General features: G+C 44.4%; 1 protein-coding gene across 4 annotated transcripts in view; it reads right to left on the reverse strand.

Annotated features, from left to right (window-relative positions):
• Positions 1 to 19,148, reverse strand: part of ATG13 (autophagy related 13) — a 38,226-nt gene that overhangs the window by 16,943 nt on the left and 2,135 nt on the right. For all 4 annotated transcript variants that reach the window (XM_027837674.1, XM_027837673.1, XM_027837672.1 and 1 more), the window contains exons 2-6: positions 5,224 to 5,305; positions 4,162 to 4,242; positions 3,575 to 3,694; positions 2,633 to 2,679; positions 1,241 to 1,381 (exon numbers count right to left, since the gene is read on the reverse strand). In XM_027837674.1, coding sequence (XP_027693475.1) covers positions 1,241 to 1,381; positions 2,633 to 2,679; positions 3,575 to 3,694; positions 4,162 to 4,242; positions 5,224 to 5,292 — 458 coding nt within the window. In that variant the 5' untranslated portion in view covers positions 5,293 to 5,305. The remainder of the gene's footprint in view (positions 1 to 1,240; positions 1,382 to 2,632; positions 2,680 to 3,574; positions 3,695 to 4,161; positions 4,243 to 5,223; positions 5,306 to 19,148) is intronic.

Raw genomic sequence — 19,148 nt, forward strand, 5'->3', positions numbered from 1 at the left:
TCCTAGAAAACTATCATTTATTTGGGATAAAAATGGAGGCAGGAAATGTTTGCTGTAGTAGCAAATAACTGGATACTGACTGGGGAATGGCTGAGAGAATGGCTGTGGTCTGTGAGAATAATGGAATATTCCTGTGCTATAAGAAACGATGAATATGGAAAAACCTGGAAGACTGAAAACAATGTACACAACGACTACAATAATGGAAATATAAAGAGCACCACCACCACGATAAAAACAAAATGCAATAAAATTATCATGGCTCGGCCTGCCTCCAGGGAAGGTTCCTCTCCCTGTATATGCTTCTTGGCAGAAGGGGACCATGGGTACAGAACACCACATATAATGGCAGTTCTTCTATATGTTGGTTAGTTATATTGAACTTTTTTTTTTTCTTTTCAAAAATTTTTTCTTATGATGGTTGGCTCTCTGGAAGTGGGTGAGAGGAGGAAAACAATGGGAGACGTAGGTGACATAAAAACAAAAGATATCAATAAAAATTCATTCTTTTAAAAAATGGAGGCAAGTGGACAAGATGACCTTTTTAGGTCCTTTCCAACCCCATAATTCACAGAGGTACTTGTCTGTTAGTATAAAAGCCCACCCCCAGGGATCAAGCCTGTAATAGTGATGTGGCGCAGCAGAAAGAACACTGGCTTTGGAGTCAGAGCAGGGTTCCAGTCTTGCCTCCGATATTCCCCAGCAGAGTGGCTAAAGGCCCCTTCCTGAATCACTTCCCCTTTCTGAATGTAACTTTCCTCATCTGTAAAATAGGGACAATATTACTTGCTATACATGTCCCTCCCAGGGTGGGAGGGTATGAGTAAAGACCTTTGTAAAGCATGAAACAGGAAAGAAATTCGAGTGAATGAAAAAGCACTTACTGTGTGCACAACATTTGAGCTAAGCTGGATACAACTGAAAAAGCAAAGATAGTTCATGCCCCCAAGGATCTTCTGCTGTAATGAGGAAAATGAATATACCTAGGAGCATGCAGGCCAGGGAGAGACCCTTTGATGCAGAAAGTTACAGGGTGTTGAGTGGGGCCACAGAGGAGCAGGCTACCCAGGAACGCTGGCACAGAGGAGTCTGACCAAAGTGGGCCTGGGGGAGGAAGGGGCAAGAGCACCGAGAGCTGCTATTACTGCTGCATGGGCCAGGAGACGCAAGCTGGTTTGGGCCAAGCCCAGCTGAACCACATTCCCGCTAGAGAACCAGAGTGGAGAGGAATCCCCTTTACCTGTAGAGTATGACATATTCACGGCCCTGCTTCCTGGAGAGTCGATAGGCTGGTGTCACTCTAGTGATAGCAAGCAGAGACTTGAGCAGTAGCGACAGTCTATTGTACACAGTGTAGGAAACCTTAATTTCCTTGTCGCACCTGGACAGGAGCATGAGAAGGTGTTAGTTTGTTCCTGTTACATCCAGGGGAAAGCTGGCTCTGCAAGGAGACCCGTTAAACAGTTGTGGGGGAAGGGGGCGAGATGGACTTGGGAATGTTCCCAAGTTCACCTCCCCTGTCACCCCCTCCTCTCTGCACCACCCTATTCTTTCCCCTTTCCCCAGCTGATTAAGCTGATCTGAATCCACTTTTTATTTGAAGGCAACTTTTTCAGCCTCACACCCAGTGGCAGTTGGAGAACCAAATGCTACAAACAGCTAATGCTAACACATTCCTAAAGAAGGAATCAACAGAGCTCTCTCCTCTTAACCTACTGATCAATGTACCAGGCGTGGCTGGTAAGAGAAGTGAAGAAGCAGAAGGTGCTTCCTCTAACCCATCCACTAATTCTCTTTTTTTGTTTTTAGGCAATTGGGGTTAAGTGAATTGTCCAGGGTCACACAGCTAGTAAGTGTGAGGTGTCTGGTCTGAGGCCGGATTTGAACTCAGGTCCCCTGATTTTATGGCCAGTGCTCTATCCAATGGGCCACCTAGCTGCTGCCCCCATCCACTAATTCTGAAGCAGTTATCCTCCCCCACCCCATACAATCTTTAGAAGCAGTGATTCCTACATATAATTGTACAGAACAGAGATGCAAACCTCACGCACTACTTCTATCTCACTGAGAGGAATATCAGAGCTGCCTGGACTGAACAGGTAAACTGCAGGAGACCAGTCTGCTTGCGGGAGTTTAATTTATAACCTCAATGTGATGACAGTTTTCTACTATAAAATAAACCCATATGTAACTCATATATATTGATGAAATTGGTTTATACTTAATATTTCTTTAATTTCTCTGTACATTTTTTCTTTAAAGTTTTAGACAGGAACTTGACTGGCCAACTTCTGAAGAACAAAAAAACAAAGAGGAAAATCCTTGGATCTCACACACCTGTTTTAACAGGATGGTCATATGGAAATCTTCCTGGAGGTTTGTCACACAAAGAACAGGCAAAAGAAGTACTCGGGAAGTAAGAGCCCCCAAGGGATTTTGCCAAAATATTACTTGTTTTCGGGGCAAACAAAACCTCTTTCCCCCCTTTTTCTCTTTTGAAAAGAAGTCTCCCTAGCAGGCCCTGTCTCAATCCAGCCTGGCGTGTGAGGGGCTACAAGCTCTGATCTCTCTTCAGTACGATGTGCTCTGTCACACAACCCCCAAGACTCCTGAATCGGGAAACACCACTTACTTTTCATTCATTTCAAGACACCAAATTTCTAGTTCCATGGAATCTCCCTGTAAATAAGGAATGGAGAATACCAATCACTCTTCTGGTCACCTGAAGAACTGTGCTAACTCTAGAGACTCGTGATAGGGGTGCTCCCACACACATACATCCACCCCCCCCCAGACAACCGGCCTAGAGATAAGACTTGGACCCAATGGGTATGAAGGAGAAGGGGGTAAAGACTGAGGCGACAGCCCTTCAATCCCACTAATATCAAGAGTTCTGTTTGCCACTAAGTAAGGAGGAGAGATACATAAATCTAAATATAAGCAAACCTTTTTTTTTTTTTTTTTAAGGGAAACCAACGAGAAACAAGGACAGAAATGCTCAGGTTCAGGAGTGAGCCTGGATTAGGCAAGTGTGTAGAAGACTAGCATTAGCTCTAGATGAAGTGCAAACTTCTCATGCCTTCATTTTAAAAATGGGGAGCTTTCTTAATGAGTCCAGTGGTGACTGGTTACTGGGCATTCTCTTAGGATCCAAGATAAAAAGAAAAGCTTTGTCCCGAGATCCAAAAGACGCTGGTGTACCTGGCCGAACACAGCTTTTTCCCCGTCTCCCCAGAAGGAGAGACACAACAACATTAATGAGAATGATAACTATGACAACAATGAATCAAGGTGACAGCACTCTGCAGAGCTTGAAGGGCGGTACTGCAGACACACGATCACATTTGATCTGGGAAGCGGGGGCTGTCACATCGACTTGCCCAGGGTAACCCTGCTAGTCTAGTGTCTGATGTAAACTCAGGTCATCCTCCTTCAAAGTGCAGCACTCTGCTTTACCCACGAGGACGAAGACTGAGCTAGACCCCCGTGGAAAACAAGTCAAGAAGCTCTGATTTCTTTAGGACCCAAGCATCCCAAGCTGGTCTGAGGATCTGTAGCTCAGCTGCCTTGTCACCTCCGAAGTCTTGAGTGAGATTTCCACGCACATGGACCTCCCCACAGCGGGCAGCTGCCCTGCCAGTGCCTTCTTGGCCTCATGGGTGACCTCTGGGATATCCTTGATGGCCAAGTTGAACTGCAAAAAGAATAGCATCATTTTTCTTGTTAAAACCTACAGGGGCTCTTGCCTGGAGGAGCATTATAGGCACGTCAAATACGTTTCACTTCAAGGAAGGCCTTGCTATTGTTAGGGAGAAGACATTTTCTACTTGCAGTAAGTGGAAACCCTCACTAACACCCCCCTTTCTTCATAAAGGAGTGTTTGATGGAGCTCCAAGTGTGCAGTTGGATGAGCCAGGATGTGAACTGTCTTTAAACCCAACATATGGCTCTCCTCCTCCAAACCTCCTTTGTCTTGGCTGCAAGAAGCCAAGAGCCAAACCTAAGAGGAGAGCATGAGAGTGGAGAGCAGGCTTGCTTTGTCTAGTCAGTGGCCCCAAATCCTGGCTTACTAAACTGCAGAGCACCTATACTGAAGAACACTTTCAACCCACTTTTTGTGTGAAGAGAGAACGTATAATCCCACAAAAAATAAAGTTTTACCCAGTCAGATCCTGTTGGGGAGGATGACGAGCGAGTACAAATCTTCTCTCCAAGCCGGGCCTGGACTATCACTTGGACTGTCTGCAGAGACAAATAAAAACCCCAAAGGCTTGATTTTAAAGGACTTTACGCAACAACATGGCTCCTGATAAACACTGAGGTGTTAGTAGGATAGGCTATCAATGCAACCAGACTATGCTACAAGAAAGGGATTCCTAGAGTTTAGAAGGCCTAAGGACAGAAGGGGAGAGAATGCTGACCTGCCTAAGAAAAAAATACTGTACAACCTCTTGGAGATCCAATGCCAGCCAGTGGAAATGCCTGTAGTTTGCCAGTATGACATAAGTGAAGTTCTCACATGGCAGAAGGAAAGCTGAATGTAGCGGCTATGTTTTTCCCATGAATACAAGCTCAATTGTGGATGTGAATATGCACTGCCATGAACTCATGCAGGCTTGAACCAGAAAGCACTACACAGTCACACAGGCATAACCAGATGGCAAAAGGCTCCCAAACTATTTCAGAACCAGATTTTGTGTCTGGATTGGTTGAGCACAGCAATAATGAGGGAACTTCACATAAGAGTTAGGAAAACACTTTGCACAGCTTTCAACATTTAGTTTAAAAAACCCCATTGGCCAGGAAGTTATAAAAAGTAAAAAAAATGGGAATGTCAGGGGGAGTATATGCTTAAGGGAAGATGCCTAAAAGATGTTCATGGTTACTACTCAACACTTGCGTTACCTCCCACCCCACGGGAACACGCTGTGCCAAGAAATGTGGCTTTATAGCCTGACATTTCTGCTGACAAACGGCCTTGTGGTCTGCCCCCAACCCCAGCCCCCACTGGAAAATTGGAAGCTACTTCCTAGCTACACCCCCTCCACCGCCCCCAGGCCTTCACAGTTTGGTTTACAAGAGACAGAACTTATACCAGTTACCCCCTCAAACAGGCAAGCTGCAAGCTGTCATGCATGGTATGTTTCAAAAGACTGGAGAAAAAAGCATGGAAGTTATTTCTAACAGTTCTAGGGACAAATGAATCAAGAACATATTACTAACCTTCAGGGCGAAAAATTTGATGAACTTGTCCAGGTCCTTCCTGTCCTGGGAACTGAGATCAGTGTCCATTGCATACACAAATCTGAAACATATAACACCGAATGCAGCATGACACCAATGTCTGGACATTAGCTCTGTCAAATCACATAGGGAAATTGCTCTATACTCAATGTCGGCTCAGGAAAGTGGCAGGGTAGAAATGGAGGTCTTTAGTTAACTAAAGCAGGCGAAAGGGGAAAGGACTGGAAGCAAAAATTTCCTTTAGGGAGTAATAAAGCCATCCTTTAAACAGTGTTTTCTTGATAATCTTTTTCAGCAAGGCAACGCCCTCCCAAGACACCTTCCCTCCAACAGAGGCCATTTGGGTCAAAGAAGTACAGTTAAGTAAAAGAAACCACTGCACTGTCCAGGCCCATTGTCCACTCTCTCTCTCTCTCTCTCTACAAAATGATTAGCTATCACATAACACATCAACTTAGTGCATGGAGGATAAGATGACCTGTTAGTGTATTCTTCTTGACAAGGGCACAGTATCAAAATTTCCTAGAAATATAGAAAATATGCTATATTATCCCATATGTTGAGTGAACATAAGCTTCTGGCGGATCAAACATTCTGGTGAGGTCAAAGTCAAATAAGAAGTATCTCTATGGCCTTCCGCCCAAGACTTGTAGTGACTGTGTGGAGCTACAGAGGTATGATGGGCAAGGCCTGGGGCAAACAGCAAACCAACTAGAGAAGGGTTTCAAAAATTTTGAAAGATGAAATCTAGATATGTTCAATGGGAAGGCTGGGACAACACAAAAGAACTGTAATGGAAACAAGGGCCCTTCGGTTCCCAGAGAAGGGAATAATCACACTACTACAAATCCACTGCTATTTACACTGTGTGTGTATAGGCCTTTGTAGAGACTGGTTCAGTTCAGTCCTGGATACTAAGGACTTGTATCAGGGGATATTGGAAAGTTCTCACATGGCAGAAGGAAAGCTGAATGTGGCGGCTACGGTTTTCCCAAGAATACAAGCCTTTGGAGGTTTCTGCTTGGGACAAGTCATCTACGCCCACATGTATGTGCACATATAAAGTGGTGATAGGGCAAAGGACAAAGCGTGACTAACTTGAAGCAGAGGTTTGGGGGTCTGGGTTCAAATTTTGGCTCTGGCAGCACAGATTATTTAATCTGTCTCAGCTTCAGTTTCCTTTTCTGTAAAAAATGAAGACATTTGCACTACCCTGGTGGTAGCATCCTGAGAGGGTAGCACTTTGTTGGGAGACAGTTGGTAAGCACTGATTTTAAAGGGCTCCCAAGGGAAATTATCTTCTCTCAAAATATTAAGGAGTTGCATTTACAGAAAGAACAGAAATTAGGAAGCTGTGATTTCCACACATCCCATAAAATTAGATTCCCTGGAATCTGTGCAGATTCCTCAAGGCCTGGCTGGCAAGCAACCCCGCTATCCCCAATGACCAGGCACAAAGTTTATTAGACAGTCTTTACTACAAAACAGCACCTCTACCAACTCACACCTGCCCAGTGCCTGGCACCAAAAAGGTGGCCAAAGAATTTTACAAGCTCATGCTCACATATGCTCCCACAGAGAAAAATCATTTAATGCAATATTCAAATGTGGCAATTGTTCAAAAGTTGGTAGCTATGTTCTATAATGGGAAATAAAGATGAGCCTGGTAACTAATTGAAACTAAGAGGAAAAATTCAGATGGGAAGAATGCAATGGTCTGAGATAGAACTAAACCACAGTACCATGGTGTTTCTTAACCAAAATTACATAGAATTTTAAAATTACTTGATTAGAGAAATGTTATGATGTATAAGACTCTCTATTAAGGGTATCTACAATGTGGCAAAAAGTCTCTGCCCTCAAGGCCCTGATAACCTAGTAGAAGAAAAAAGACCACAGAGAAGTAATTATTCTAAGCGAGCAATTGCTCACTGCTAAGGTGATCAAAGAAGGACACAACCCTCAGCCTCTCCTTGAAATATCAGTAGACTATCAGTAGGTATCCAGCAGACAGAGTGCCGGGCCTGCAGTCAGGAAGACCCGAATTCAGATCCAGGCTCAGACACTTACTAGCTGTGTGACTCTGGACGAGTTCAGAATACAGGGTGCTGTCTCTGTAAAAGAGCAGAAGCAGAGAACTCTGAAGAGGTGGGCAGGAGCTGAAGCACAAAGGATCTTGCATGAGGGAGCCAGTGACAGCATCTGAACAGAAGAGTGAGGTGATCAGAAGGGTTTCAGGAAGGGCACCAAGCGGCAGGGGCTAGGAAGGCTCGGAAGCAGGGATGTGGAGGCAAGAAAACTAGTGAGGGCTATTGTAATCGTCTCGCGGTAACGAAGACCTGAATGAGGTCAGAACTCATAGGATTCACTCAGAGCTGGAAGGTACAGCATACAGACCGTCTGGTCCAACAAAGGTTACACATGCAATTAAGTGTCAAGAGTTCACTACACATGCGGGGCACAGCTACAGAAAGAAAAGAAACGGATACAAGAGATTTCAAAGCCCAAATCACCACCTAAGGTGAGGGAAGTGAAGGATGTTACAGACGGGCTGAGGCAAAGAGCCAGCGTTTTCAGGCTGGGTGGCCAGGACAACGGTGGTAAAAGGGTTAGAAACAAGGAAGTTAGGAGGAAGAGCTAATTTGGCAGAACGGGAGACGAGACGAGTGCAGTTTCAGATGCAGACAATGTAAGGTGTTGGTAGGAAATTCAGGGAAAAATGTGGATCAGGCACTCAGAAACGAAGGAGTGAAGTTTAGGAGAGTGTGGGGCGAGAGACACAGATTTGGGAGTCACGTGTGTCGAGGTGACATCCAGGGCAATGGAAGTAGATTAAACCCCGAGAGAACCACTGGAAACAGAATAGACGGTATGAGTGAGACCTTGAGGAATCCCCAAGATGAGGGAGGTGGGGAAGCAAGTGGAGCTAGCAAAGGGGGAGAGAAGGCATCAAGTCAGAGTTACGGGCTGGAGAGGCACGGGAGGATTTTTCTGCAAGAAGAGGGTGGCTGGAAAATGAAAACTGAGACAAGGTTATCAAATCAGGAGGTGACTGAGCTTGGAGGGACACAGAGACAGAGAAGAGACCGTAAGCAGTTAAGCGAGTAGTTGACTGATGAGGAATCAAGCATTGCCAGGCACATATCAGAGGCATGTTCTTGTAGTGGAACACAAGCCTAAGAATATTCCCAGCAAAGAGATTAAAGCTGAAAGAGGATGGCTGACTGGTCAAAATTCTCTATCCCTTCATTTTTTTAGCTTCATCCATGGGTTTGGAAACACCTAAAATAGAGAGGTCCCACTTAAAACTCCTCAGTGAGGGGGGAAACATAAAGGAAACAGAATTTCTGCAGGGCTTCACCCTTTCCCCAGGGTCCTCTCGCCACTAGTCCCCACTATGACCAGGGAAAGCCTCACCAAGCCCCTATTCAAGTGGCCCCAATCATGCTTTGCCTGACCCCTACTCCCTAGCCATCTTCTTACCAAATTCCCTTTGTTCCCAGTGCCCCGTCCTCCCCACCCCCAACAATGATCAAATCAATTGTGCTCCTGAAAAAGGAAGGTATTTTAATCTAATCTTCCGTAGCTCCCACTTGCCATTCCAAACCAAAGCACCCGTCCTTGATCATCACTCCTCTTTACGCCTTGTCTTCTACTAGTGTTTAAGTTCCTGGAACACTGAGACTGTCTTCACTTTTGTATTTGTGTTTCCAGCCTCAATAGATGCATTAGCCTTCATTCAAAGATAAAGAATTCTGTTTGGGATCCTTTATTTAGTGAAGTTTGGATTCAGCCAAAGGGCCACGCTTGAGGATCTAGAGGACCACAAGTTCCCCACCTCTGGTGACCTCGCCTGGAGCAAAGGAAGGAGCGGCCTGGTGGAAAGAAAGCATCCTGTAAAAACTGAGGGAGCCACTTGCCTGACTAGCCTGACTAGCCTGATGGGTGCAGCCCCCTGGGAATGATCTTTCCAGAGGTGACCTCATCCTTTTGGCTTAATAACTAACTATAGCTGCATATACTTTCAGTTACATCAAGTCACAGGCACCATCTGTAATCTGAGGTATTGCCTTGGTTGAGTGATCTTGCGGTAAGAATACAATCCTTCCCTCTAAAATAAAATAGGCACAGTCACTGGTCTAAGCTCAGAGACTGCACCCCCCCCCCGCTGAACTGCTGCCTCATGTGGAACCCGAGGCTCTTTCATTAGCTCCCCTCTTTTATTTCAAGGACATGGCTTCCCCTACCTGGACCGGTCCCAACCCATCCATCCATCTTCATCCTGTGTCATATTGCCTACATCCTCCCATGAATCCTCCTCCAGGTGGACCTGTCCTCACCATGCTGAAGGACTTCTAAGTCAGTGATTCCCACTGAGGGTTCCTGGACCTCTGAAGGGCTGTGCATGAATTCTAAGGATCCTCAAACCACTAGCATACTGAGTGCAGTCATTCTGATTTACATTTAGATCCATGACTTCACATAAATAAGCACATATAAACTGCAGCCTGGCTACAGTTCCTTCTCCCCATTCATACTCCAGTAATAATAATAATCATAATACTATTAACAGCAGCTCACATTTACACTTTAGGAATAATATCTCACTGTATCCTCACAAGTCGGCCCAGGGTCCCAGGACATTAGGCATCTGAGGCTGGAACGAAATGAAGGTCTCTTGACTCTTAATCCAGCACTTTCCACTATGCTACACGTCATGCCCTCATTCACAATGCTTCCATGGCTCCTCATTACCTACTAATTCCTGTTTGGCATTTCAAACCCTTCCCAATTTGGATCCAGCCAACTCTGGCAGACTTTCAAATTGTCCTCTCCAGACTGGACTGCTTCTACACAGGCTGTCCACCGTATTGAGAATATTATCCCTCGTCATTTGTGTCTTTCTGAATTCCTAACTACATGCAGACCACATCACCTTTTTGGTTTTGTCATTCAACAGTCACAACTTCCAAGATTACAGTTTCCTTGAGGACATACTGGAATAACCTTATTTCTTTTCTTTTTTTTTTTTTTGACAGGTACTAAACTAGTAGATCACGGCAGAGCACTACAGATCTAGTTTACCTAAATTTTAACAAACCTTTGATAAAGTATCTCATACTATTCTTGCAGAAAATATGAAGAGGCATGATCTAGAATATAAATGGTAACATAATTAGATTCCAAACTGGTTGGCTAGCTGGAATCTAGAAATAGCCATTCATGGTTCAATGTCAACCTGTAAGAAGTCTCCAAGGGAATATCCCAGGAATCTGTGTTTGGCCCTATACTAGTTCACATTTTTATTAATGACTTGTATAAGAGCGCAGATGTCACAAAATCTGGAAATGACACAAAAGAGCTAAGACACTAGATGACACAGTTGAGATCCAAAAGGCCCTGTACAGGCTCTAGCACTGGGCTGAACCAAGTAAGACGAATACAGTAAGGATAAATGCAAAATCTTACAGTTGAGTTCAAAAAGCAAATGCCTTAATACCAAATGGAAAAGAGTGAGTGGGGACATGGTTATAAAGCAGTTTTTCTGAAAAAAACCCATGGGTCGGCAAGCTCAACGAGCCAGCAGGATGACGTGACACTCAACAAACTGAATGCAACTTCAGGGTGCTTTAAGAAAGGCAGAACTCTCGGGAATGAAGCCGTGACAGACCCTCTGTGCACTGAGCTGGGCACACCCCATCCTAAGGAATCTGTTCTTTTCCGGACACCACAGTTTGGGATGGATCCTGGTGACCACGTGGCAAACTTTCCTGCGAAGACATGGATGAGACGGACAGTGTCCACAGGAGGATAACCAGAATGGTGAAAGGCCTTGAGTCCAGGTCAAGAGGACCAGCTGACAAAGCTCAGAATGTTTAGCCTGGAGAAGAGAAGACTGGCGAAGGGCCAGGCAAGCTACTATCCAAGGATGATCCCCACCACATAGCCACTGCTGAAAAGGAAGTTTCTTGGGGGATGAGGTGTAACGATGCCAGGATGCCCATCTGGGGCTGGCTGGTTAGTCCCCTTCCTTAAACTGCACTTTCCTTTTCAGACAGGTACCAGGAGTCTGACTCTTGGGTACTGAGCCCAGACAGCTTGAGGACTCAACCCAGAGGCAGGACTCCAGGGATCAGGTCATTGATTTAAGACACAGGGTTTTGGACTTCATACCTGAAAACCTTAGTCTCCTGATCAGGTGGTAAACTTTCCTGCAAGTTCTTCGACTTCTTTTCCCTTTTTCTGATAACAAGCTGAATTTGTAATCTCATTTGAGAAACCTGTAGCCTTTTTTAAAAATTAAAACTAACTAAAAAATTTTAAAAATCACCATATATAATTACAGATATATAGGAGAAAAATTAATAGCTCTCTCCATTATATTATTATCTCTTATAAAATCTCACTTTGTCTGAAATGCCTTCTTTAGGCTTAGTGTATGTGCAAGCTGTCCCATATCCCAACATCTCCACAACCATCTGTATGGATTCCTTCAAGCCTCAACCTCACCTGCTTGCCCTAACTCACACTTACCACTTTTCAAGCTGAGAGACTGATTCACGCAGCACTTAAAATGAACAAAATCAGCCTTGGTGCCTTTTTTCATGATAATGTACACAAATGAAAAGCCTATTTCCAGCTTTGTGTGGTTACTGGCCCCCAAATGCCAAACTGTTAAAGGCCATGGACAAACTGGATAACAATTTCCTTTGGAACAAACATCTGAAAAAATACAACATGCCAGTTTTGTTGTGCTCCCATAACAACCCCGCTTCTCAAGTCCCATTCTAATGGCCCCAGGGGGGTGAGAAGGTGACTAGGGCTTCTCAGAGGCGATGGCAAGAGCACAGGCAATGAGAGGCCCAGGCTGGCGAGGCTCCACAGCCGGTCCTGGCGCCAGGCCACACGTCCACTAGCACACAGGAGCAGTCTAGCTGGAGTTCAGAGGGGCTCATCATGAAGTTGGCTGCAGGGTAATGAATTTGGGGCTTTGCTAACCGTCCTAAAGTCATCTATTAGTGCATCTTTCTGGATTCCAGGATCCAGGTTGTCACCAATGGAGGAAAAGGGATCTGCTTTTACAAATGGCAGCTTGTTACCAATCTTTACTCACTATTGTACTGAAGTGCTAACTAAAAAAAAGAAGCTTCATAAGAAAAGGTAATTCGTGAAAATCTACCGCACACACTGGTGAAAAAGGAAATGTGCCAACTGAGACTTGTGAGCAGACCAACTTTGGGGACAGCCGGGATGGTGACTGGGAGCTGCTCTGGCTCTGGCTCTCCTATTCCTTGCTCAAATACTCATCCATCCCATTTATGCTCAACCTGGAAAAATGGCTAGATCACTGAGTCTAACCACCTACCTCGGTTTTACAGATGAGGAAACTGAGGCCCAGAGGTGGTAAGAGTCCAGGCTAAGGCCACACAGGTAAAAAGGAGCAGAGCCAGGATTTGTACCCAGGTTTTCTGACTCCTAATCCAGTGCTCTTTCCGTTGCTGGCCCATTTTAAATCTGTATCTACTTCTCAAAGGGTGCTCACCTTAAAATGGGGATGGTAAGTGTTCACTAATGAAAATTCTGTATTAAAACAATTCAGAATTACATTATATACGATAAATGAGTTTGAAATTCTGAGAGGGGGAAAAAGCAGAGTCGAGGCAGACTGCCACAGGGGTGGGGCTGACAATAGCAGGGAAGGCTCCAAGGGAAGGGCTGCTGGCATTAAAACCCAGGGCGCTAGACTGAACAAACACTAATGAGGTGCAAGTATGTGAAAGGTACTCTCGTGCCCAGGGCTCTCCCCTATGCCGCAGAGGAGGCCAGAAAGGACTGGCTGAGGAAGAAAGCGCTCCCTTTCCTTTGCTTTTCTTCTTTTAGTCCTTTCCCTATGTACCAACAGCCACAATGTGGAACTGAAGTAAATGTGTTAAATATAGTGAATAGTTTTGTGAGCTGCAAGCTCTATCGTTCTCCCCCCAAAACAAAGGCAGGCTGAGCTCTTGCCTACACCTTTATACTTGTATATAGCCTTTAATTTTTTTCCCTGTAGGTGTGACCTTTTACAGAAGGAAAGTTCCCTGCCAGGGATCCACAAGGTCACAGAAACTATCAATTAAAAGTCCTTTCCCCAATCAACCGATAGTATTTACTGAGCACAGCACTTTGTGTATAGCAGGTGTTAAATGTCTGCTAAATGCTTATTATGTAATCAACACTGTGCTAAGTGCTATGGGGGAAGTAAATACGTATAACACTTGGTTCCCTCAACTCAAAAAACTTATCAAGTTTGGGAGACAGAAACTATGAAATAGAAAACAGTCCAAGAGGGATCCAGTTTATCTTGAAAGGAAGATCTCCTGGAAGAAACAGGATCTGGGTTGAGCCTTTTAAAACGCGTAGCAGTCAGGCCAAGTGGGTTAGAAAGCATTTCAGCAGAAGCAGAGGCCTGGGAAAAGGGAGGAGACAAACAGGGCCTGTGATGGGGTAGATGGGAAACAGTTCAGGGACTAGTGTTGGACAGGAGTCAACAAACAGCAGGCCAGTCACTGAGGCCCTTGAAAGTGAAGCAAAATTGTTTGAAAAGATCAGAGGGGTCCAGATGTGAGGTGGTAAAGGGACAGGACCATGATGATGGCAATGGGAACAAGAAATCGTCAAACATGTGAAGCAGCAAGGTGGTATGGAGGATAGAGTGTTGGACTTGAGTCAGGAAGACCCCAGTTTTTTAAATACAGCCTCAGACATTCACCAGCTGTGTAACCATTGGTGAGTCATTCAACCGCTCAGCCTTGGCTTCCTCATCTGTAAAATGGGCATAATAGTACCCACCTCCTAGGATTGTTGTGATGGTCAAATAATATATGTAAAAGTGCTTCACGAGCCTTCTGGTGCTATACAAATGCATGCTACCATCATGATCACCATCATTGTTACAATGAGAGAACTAGGGGGCTCATCTAGACCAACCTGCTCAGCTGAGGGCCGGACAACTGACTCATCCAAAGTCACAACATTCAGAAAGGCCTTTTCAATGAAGAGAAGACAGGCCTAGGCAACAGATCCACCTTTGCTCTGGGACACAGTACCACTAATAACGGGAAACTTAAATGCTGCTTGACTTTTTCCACTGAAGATACAGACTTAAGGGCTAACAAAACCAAAACTTGTGTGAAAAGAAAGGAAAAAGGATAAGTGACAAGAAAGAGGTGTCAAGGAGGAATGTGATTCTGGTTCTCTTCCTAATCAGTCAGTCAAGTAAACACTAAGCCCTACTACTTGCCGAGCACTGTGCTAAGTGCTGGGAATACAAAGGCAGTCCCTGCCCTCGTGACTAGAGAACAACTAGGTACAAATAAGATAAACAGGATAAAATGAAAATAACCAACAGAGTAAAGGCATTAAAATGAAGGGGGATCAAAAAAGGTTTCTTGGAGAAGGTGGGACCCGAAGGAAGCCGGGAAGCAAAGATAAGGAGAGAGGGCATCGAAGGCATGGGGGACAGTCAGAGAAATGCCAAGAGAGGGAGATCTTATGAGAAGAACAACACGGAAGCCAGTGGCATGGGATATCTGAGGGGGCTGGGGTGTAAGAAGACTGGAAAGGAGTGGTAGTGGAGGGATTCTGGAGGCCTCTGAATGTCACACAAGATTTTATATTTGATCCTGGAAATGTGAGGGAGCTACTTGGGTTGACATGGTCAGGCCTACAGTTTGTGAAGATCGCTGTGACAGCTAAGTGGAGGACAGAATGGAGAAAAGCCTTGTGGAAGGCTGTTGGAATAGTCCGGTTGTGAGGTGATGAGGGCCTGCACTAGGGTGGTGGCAGTATCAGAGGAGACAAAGGGCATGTCATAAAGGTAAAACTGACAGACCTTGGCAACAAATTTGACGTGGGGGAGAGGTAAGAGTGAAGAGCTGAGGACAACAGCTAGTTTTGAGGCTGGATGACTGGAAGGTAGTTTCTTCCATAGGACAAGGGGAGTGTGAGCGTGTGTGAGTGTGTGTATGTATGTGGGGTTATGAGTTCAATTTTGGACATAGTCTATTTATTTATTTAGCTATCTATCTATTTATTTGTGAAGCAATCAGGTTAAATGACTTGCCCAAGGTCACACAGCTAATAATAAGTGTCAGAGGCTGGATTTGAACTCCCGTCCTCCTGACTCCAGGGCCAGTGCTCTATCCACTTGCGCCACCTAGCTTCTCCCGGACATGTTGAATTTAAGATGTTTATGGAATACCCAGTTCAGAATGTCCAATGGGTAGAAGGAAGCATCTAGAAGTCAACAGGATAAATGAATCTTAGGGAGCTGATGAGATCACCAGGCAATATAGAGGGAAAAGAGAAGAGGACCCACACCTAGGGGTGTGACTGCTGAAGACGCAGCAAACTGAGGAGTGGTCACCTAAGTAGAACCGAGGACAGTGTCCCGAAAACCCACAAAAGCATCAAGGAGGAGAGGCCAAGAAGGATGAGGACTAAGAAAAGGGCATTAGATGTGGTGATCAAAAGATGAGTAACTTGAAGAGAGCAGTTTCAGTTGAATGATGAGGTTCAATGGCTTCTATTTCCTTTGTTGGATCATCACCCCCACCCCCAATAGGGAGCGGGCAGGCCCCAAGGCTCTGTCTAGAGCTCCCTCCTCTCTCTCACAGATCTCATCAGTTACTACAGAGCACCCGGGATGGTTCAAGTCATCCAAATATATACAGTCCTACACCCCCATGTCAACTGCCTGCTGCATAATCTCACTTGGATGTCTTGTCATCAGCTCCAACTTAACACATCCAAAACAGAACTCACTGTTGATCCCTGTGTCATGGAAAGTGTGACGGACTGGGAGAGTTAGGAGACCTGCCTCGGATACTGCTGTGGTTTGGGGTGCTGGGAACCCTGAAATGTAAGGGTAAGGGCGAATCTGCCTAGAAAGAATTCAGCTCCTCAAGCCTTCTTTCAGTCAAAGTAATGAGATTAATTTGTGAAACCAACAGAAGCCTGGGTGAGATTCTTAGGGAACCAGCAAATTTTACGAGGATGGGACTGATAACATACAAAAAGAGGGGAAAAGGGTCAGTGAAAAGATCTTGATCGGTTTAAGGAGTGGTAAGTAGTCTGGGGTGGGCCAGGGGAAAGCAATGACAGCGTCTAGATGGGATTAAGAAGTATCAAATAAACTAATTAGGTAATTGAGGTGAGCTGGGGTGGGCCAGATGCCTTGGGCAGAGGCATCAGTGATCTGGGCTACTGAAATGTATGGGAAAATTCAGGGTCCAGGATCTTTCACCCCACCAATATTATTCTCGTAACTACTGTAGGTGGCCTCAGTTTCCTAATCTGTAAAGTGGGAATCAATACCACAGGTGTTACTGTACCAACTGCACCTCCTTAACTCACAGGGCTATTGCTTTAAGATTTACAAAGCACTGTATGTCTGCAATTACTATCATTCTATATGCATATGAATAAAAAAAGAAGAAAGGATCATTCCCGAACAGTAATACCCCCAAATCGGCTGCTTCCATAAATGAGCAGCTGATTCCCCAAGATGATACCATTGACCTATGCTCAGCAGGACACATGCTCTGAGTTTTTTTCTGTGTGGCAGGTGATTTGGATTCTTTCACCCTCCCTCGGTGACCAAGGACGGCAGAGAGGAACCAGGGCTGTCGAGCTCTAATAGGGAAGCCCATGGCTCAGTTTTAATCTGGGGAAACTAAGGGTACGTTAGCACCAATTTATAAAACCATCAATTAATACAAAGGAAGCAACAAAAGCTACATTAACATTTAAAAAACTACACACCTCTTTTCCATTAGATTTCTCCCCCTTAACTTCTAGCTAATGTAATCTTCCTCCACCCTCCATAACAACGGAAAACTCAAAAGTTACTGGTTTACTGGTTTAGCTCAAGTACCACCCCTGTCCCAGTGAATGGTCTTTTAGACATCCTTAGAGATAGTGCTCTCCACTGAGATTTTGTGTGTTGGTTCACTGGTTTTCAGTCAAGTCTGACTCCTTGTGACTCCTTTTAGGGTTTTCTTGGGAAAGATACTGGAGTGGTTTGCCATTTTCTTCTACAGCTCATTTGATGGATGAGGAAACTGAGGCAAAGAGAGTTAAGTGACTTGCCCAGAGTCACACAGCTAGTACTTAAAGTACACATTTGAACTCAGGTCTTCCTGACTCCAGGCCAGGTGCTGTACCTACTATGTCACCTAGCTGTGAATACTTAGTCTCAATTTTTGTTTTTATGTAGACAGTTTCCCCCTTGAGATGTAAGATCCTTAAGGAAGGGGACAATTTTGTTTTTAATCAGTGTGTCTAGCACATAGTAGGCATTTATTTGCTTCTAGAGGGACAATGCTGGATGTTTTAAAATGCTAATATGAAGGCAATTCCTTCTATTCTACTCAGAGATGTAGGTATTCAGTTTTAAAAGTAAACTCCAAAGCATATGAACATTTGGTTTACAGACAATTCATTTTATGATTACCGGTTTCACAAAACTTTAAATATACTTAAGGGTCTCATTTCAAAAGCAAAAAGTTCCAAAGCACAGAGGACCTGGGTTCAAGTTCTGCCTTATATAGACTGGTTGTATGAAAGCCACTTAACTTTCCAGTGCTATATATAGGAAACTCTCAAAGATTAGAAGTTATACCAATGACTCATAGTTCCAGACTGCTCCCTGCCACCTCAGTTTGAAAAAAAAAAAAAAAAAGAAGCAGCTTTTCATGAAATACAGCAAAACTCTAAAAGTTGAAGTTACAGTCAGGATACCATAGGGTACCCTGTGATTGATTTTTCAGTATATTCCCAGGGCATTCTTTAGTCTGTTCTGTAAACTAATCACAGTATTACAACCAAATGTGCCCATCATGAGGATGAGAAAGGGAACACACAAGTCTTCGGAGTTCAGGATGTTTGAGGTATTCTTATCCCCAGTATATCACGTCCCTATGGTTCCCAAGATAAAGAACTGGTTTTCCAATCAACAGCCATCCCCGAGGGCACAGGCCACGCACAACCATCAAGCACAGCCTCATGGGGTAGTTAGTTCCCTTTTCGTCCTAACACACAAAAAAATCCCTTACACAGCCCTGTGACCTCAAGACAGAATATTCATCAGTTCATGATTGGAGTTTGCTTACTTGAATTCAAATAATCACACTTGGGGAAAAAACCCCAAACCTAAATAACTAAGAAAAAGGAGATCAAAGCATAAGGATTTGTGATTTCATGAATGCCTTCCTCATTTCTTCTTTCACAGTCATAAAATGTTAAGGGGACCATTAGTACATAACTATCTTTGTACTTATTGTAGTCCCCAAGAAGAAGGTCCCGGGAGACTGTACTGGGAGCAGAATCTTCATGAAAGCAGAGACTGTTTCATTTTTATCTCTAGGGGTTAGTTAGCACAGCACCTTCCCTAAGGTAGGTAAGCACTTGTTTGTTGAATTGAACTGGTTTTTTTTTTTTGGTTGAACGGAAAACCAGAAGACCGGGTCCCTGCTGTCTAAGCTATTTTAAAATGGGGCACATAAGTGACATCCACCAGTATAGAAGGGGCCATCACCAGTCTTCCAGATCTATATCTGGCCACTGGACCCAAATGGCTCTGAAGGAGAAAGTGAGGTTGGTGACCTTGCATAGCCCTCCCTCACTTAAATCTAATTCACTTGCAAGTCTTGGCATCTTCAAGCTGTCATGGCCCTCTGAGAATGAAGGACAAACAACAAGCAGTACAGACGACTTGTACATGAGCCATTCTACCTCGGGCCTATATAGTGAGCACCCATGTCATGTTCACAGTACTGTAATTAATCAACCGAACAAACATTTACAAAGGTCCTACAGTTCTAAAGGGGAAAGAGAAATGAAAAAGTTGACAGTCTAGTTGA

This window comes from Vombatus ursinus, unplaced genomic scaffold (genome assembly GCF_900497805.2).
Source record: "Vombatus ursinus unplaced genomic scaffold, bare-nosed wombat genome assembly UNPS02014822.1, whole genome shotgun sequence".
Lineage (NCBI taxonomy): Eukaryota > Metazoa > Chordata > Mammalia > Diprotodontia > Vombatidae > Vombatus > Vombatus ursinus.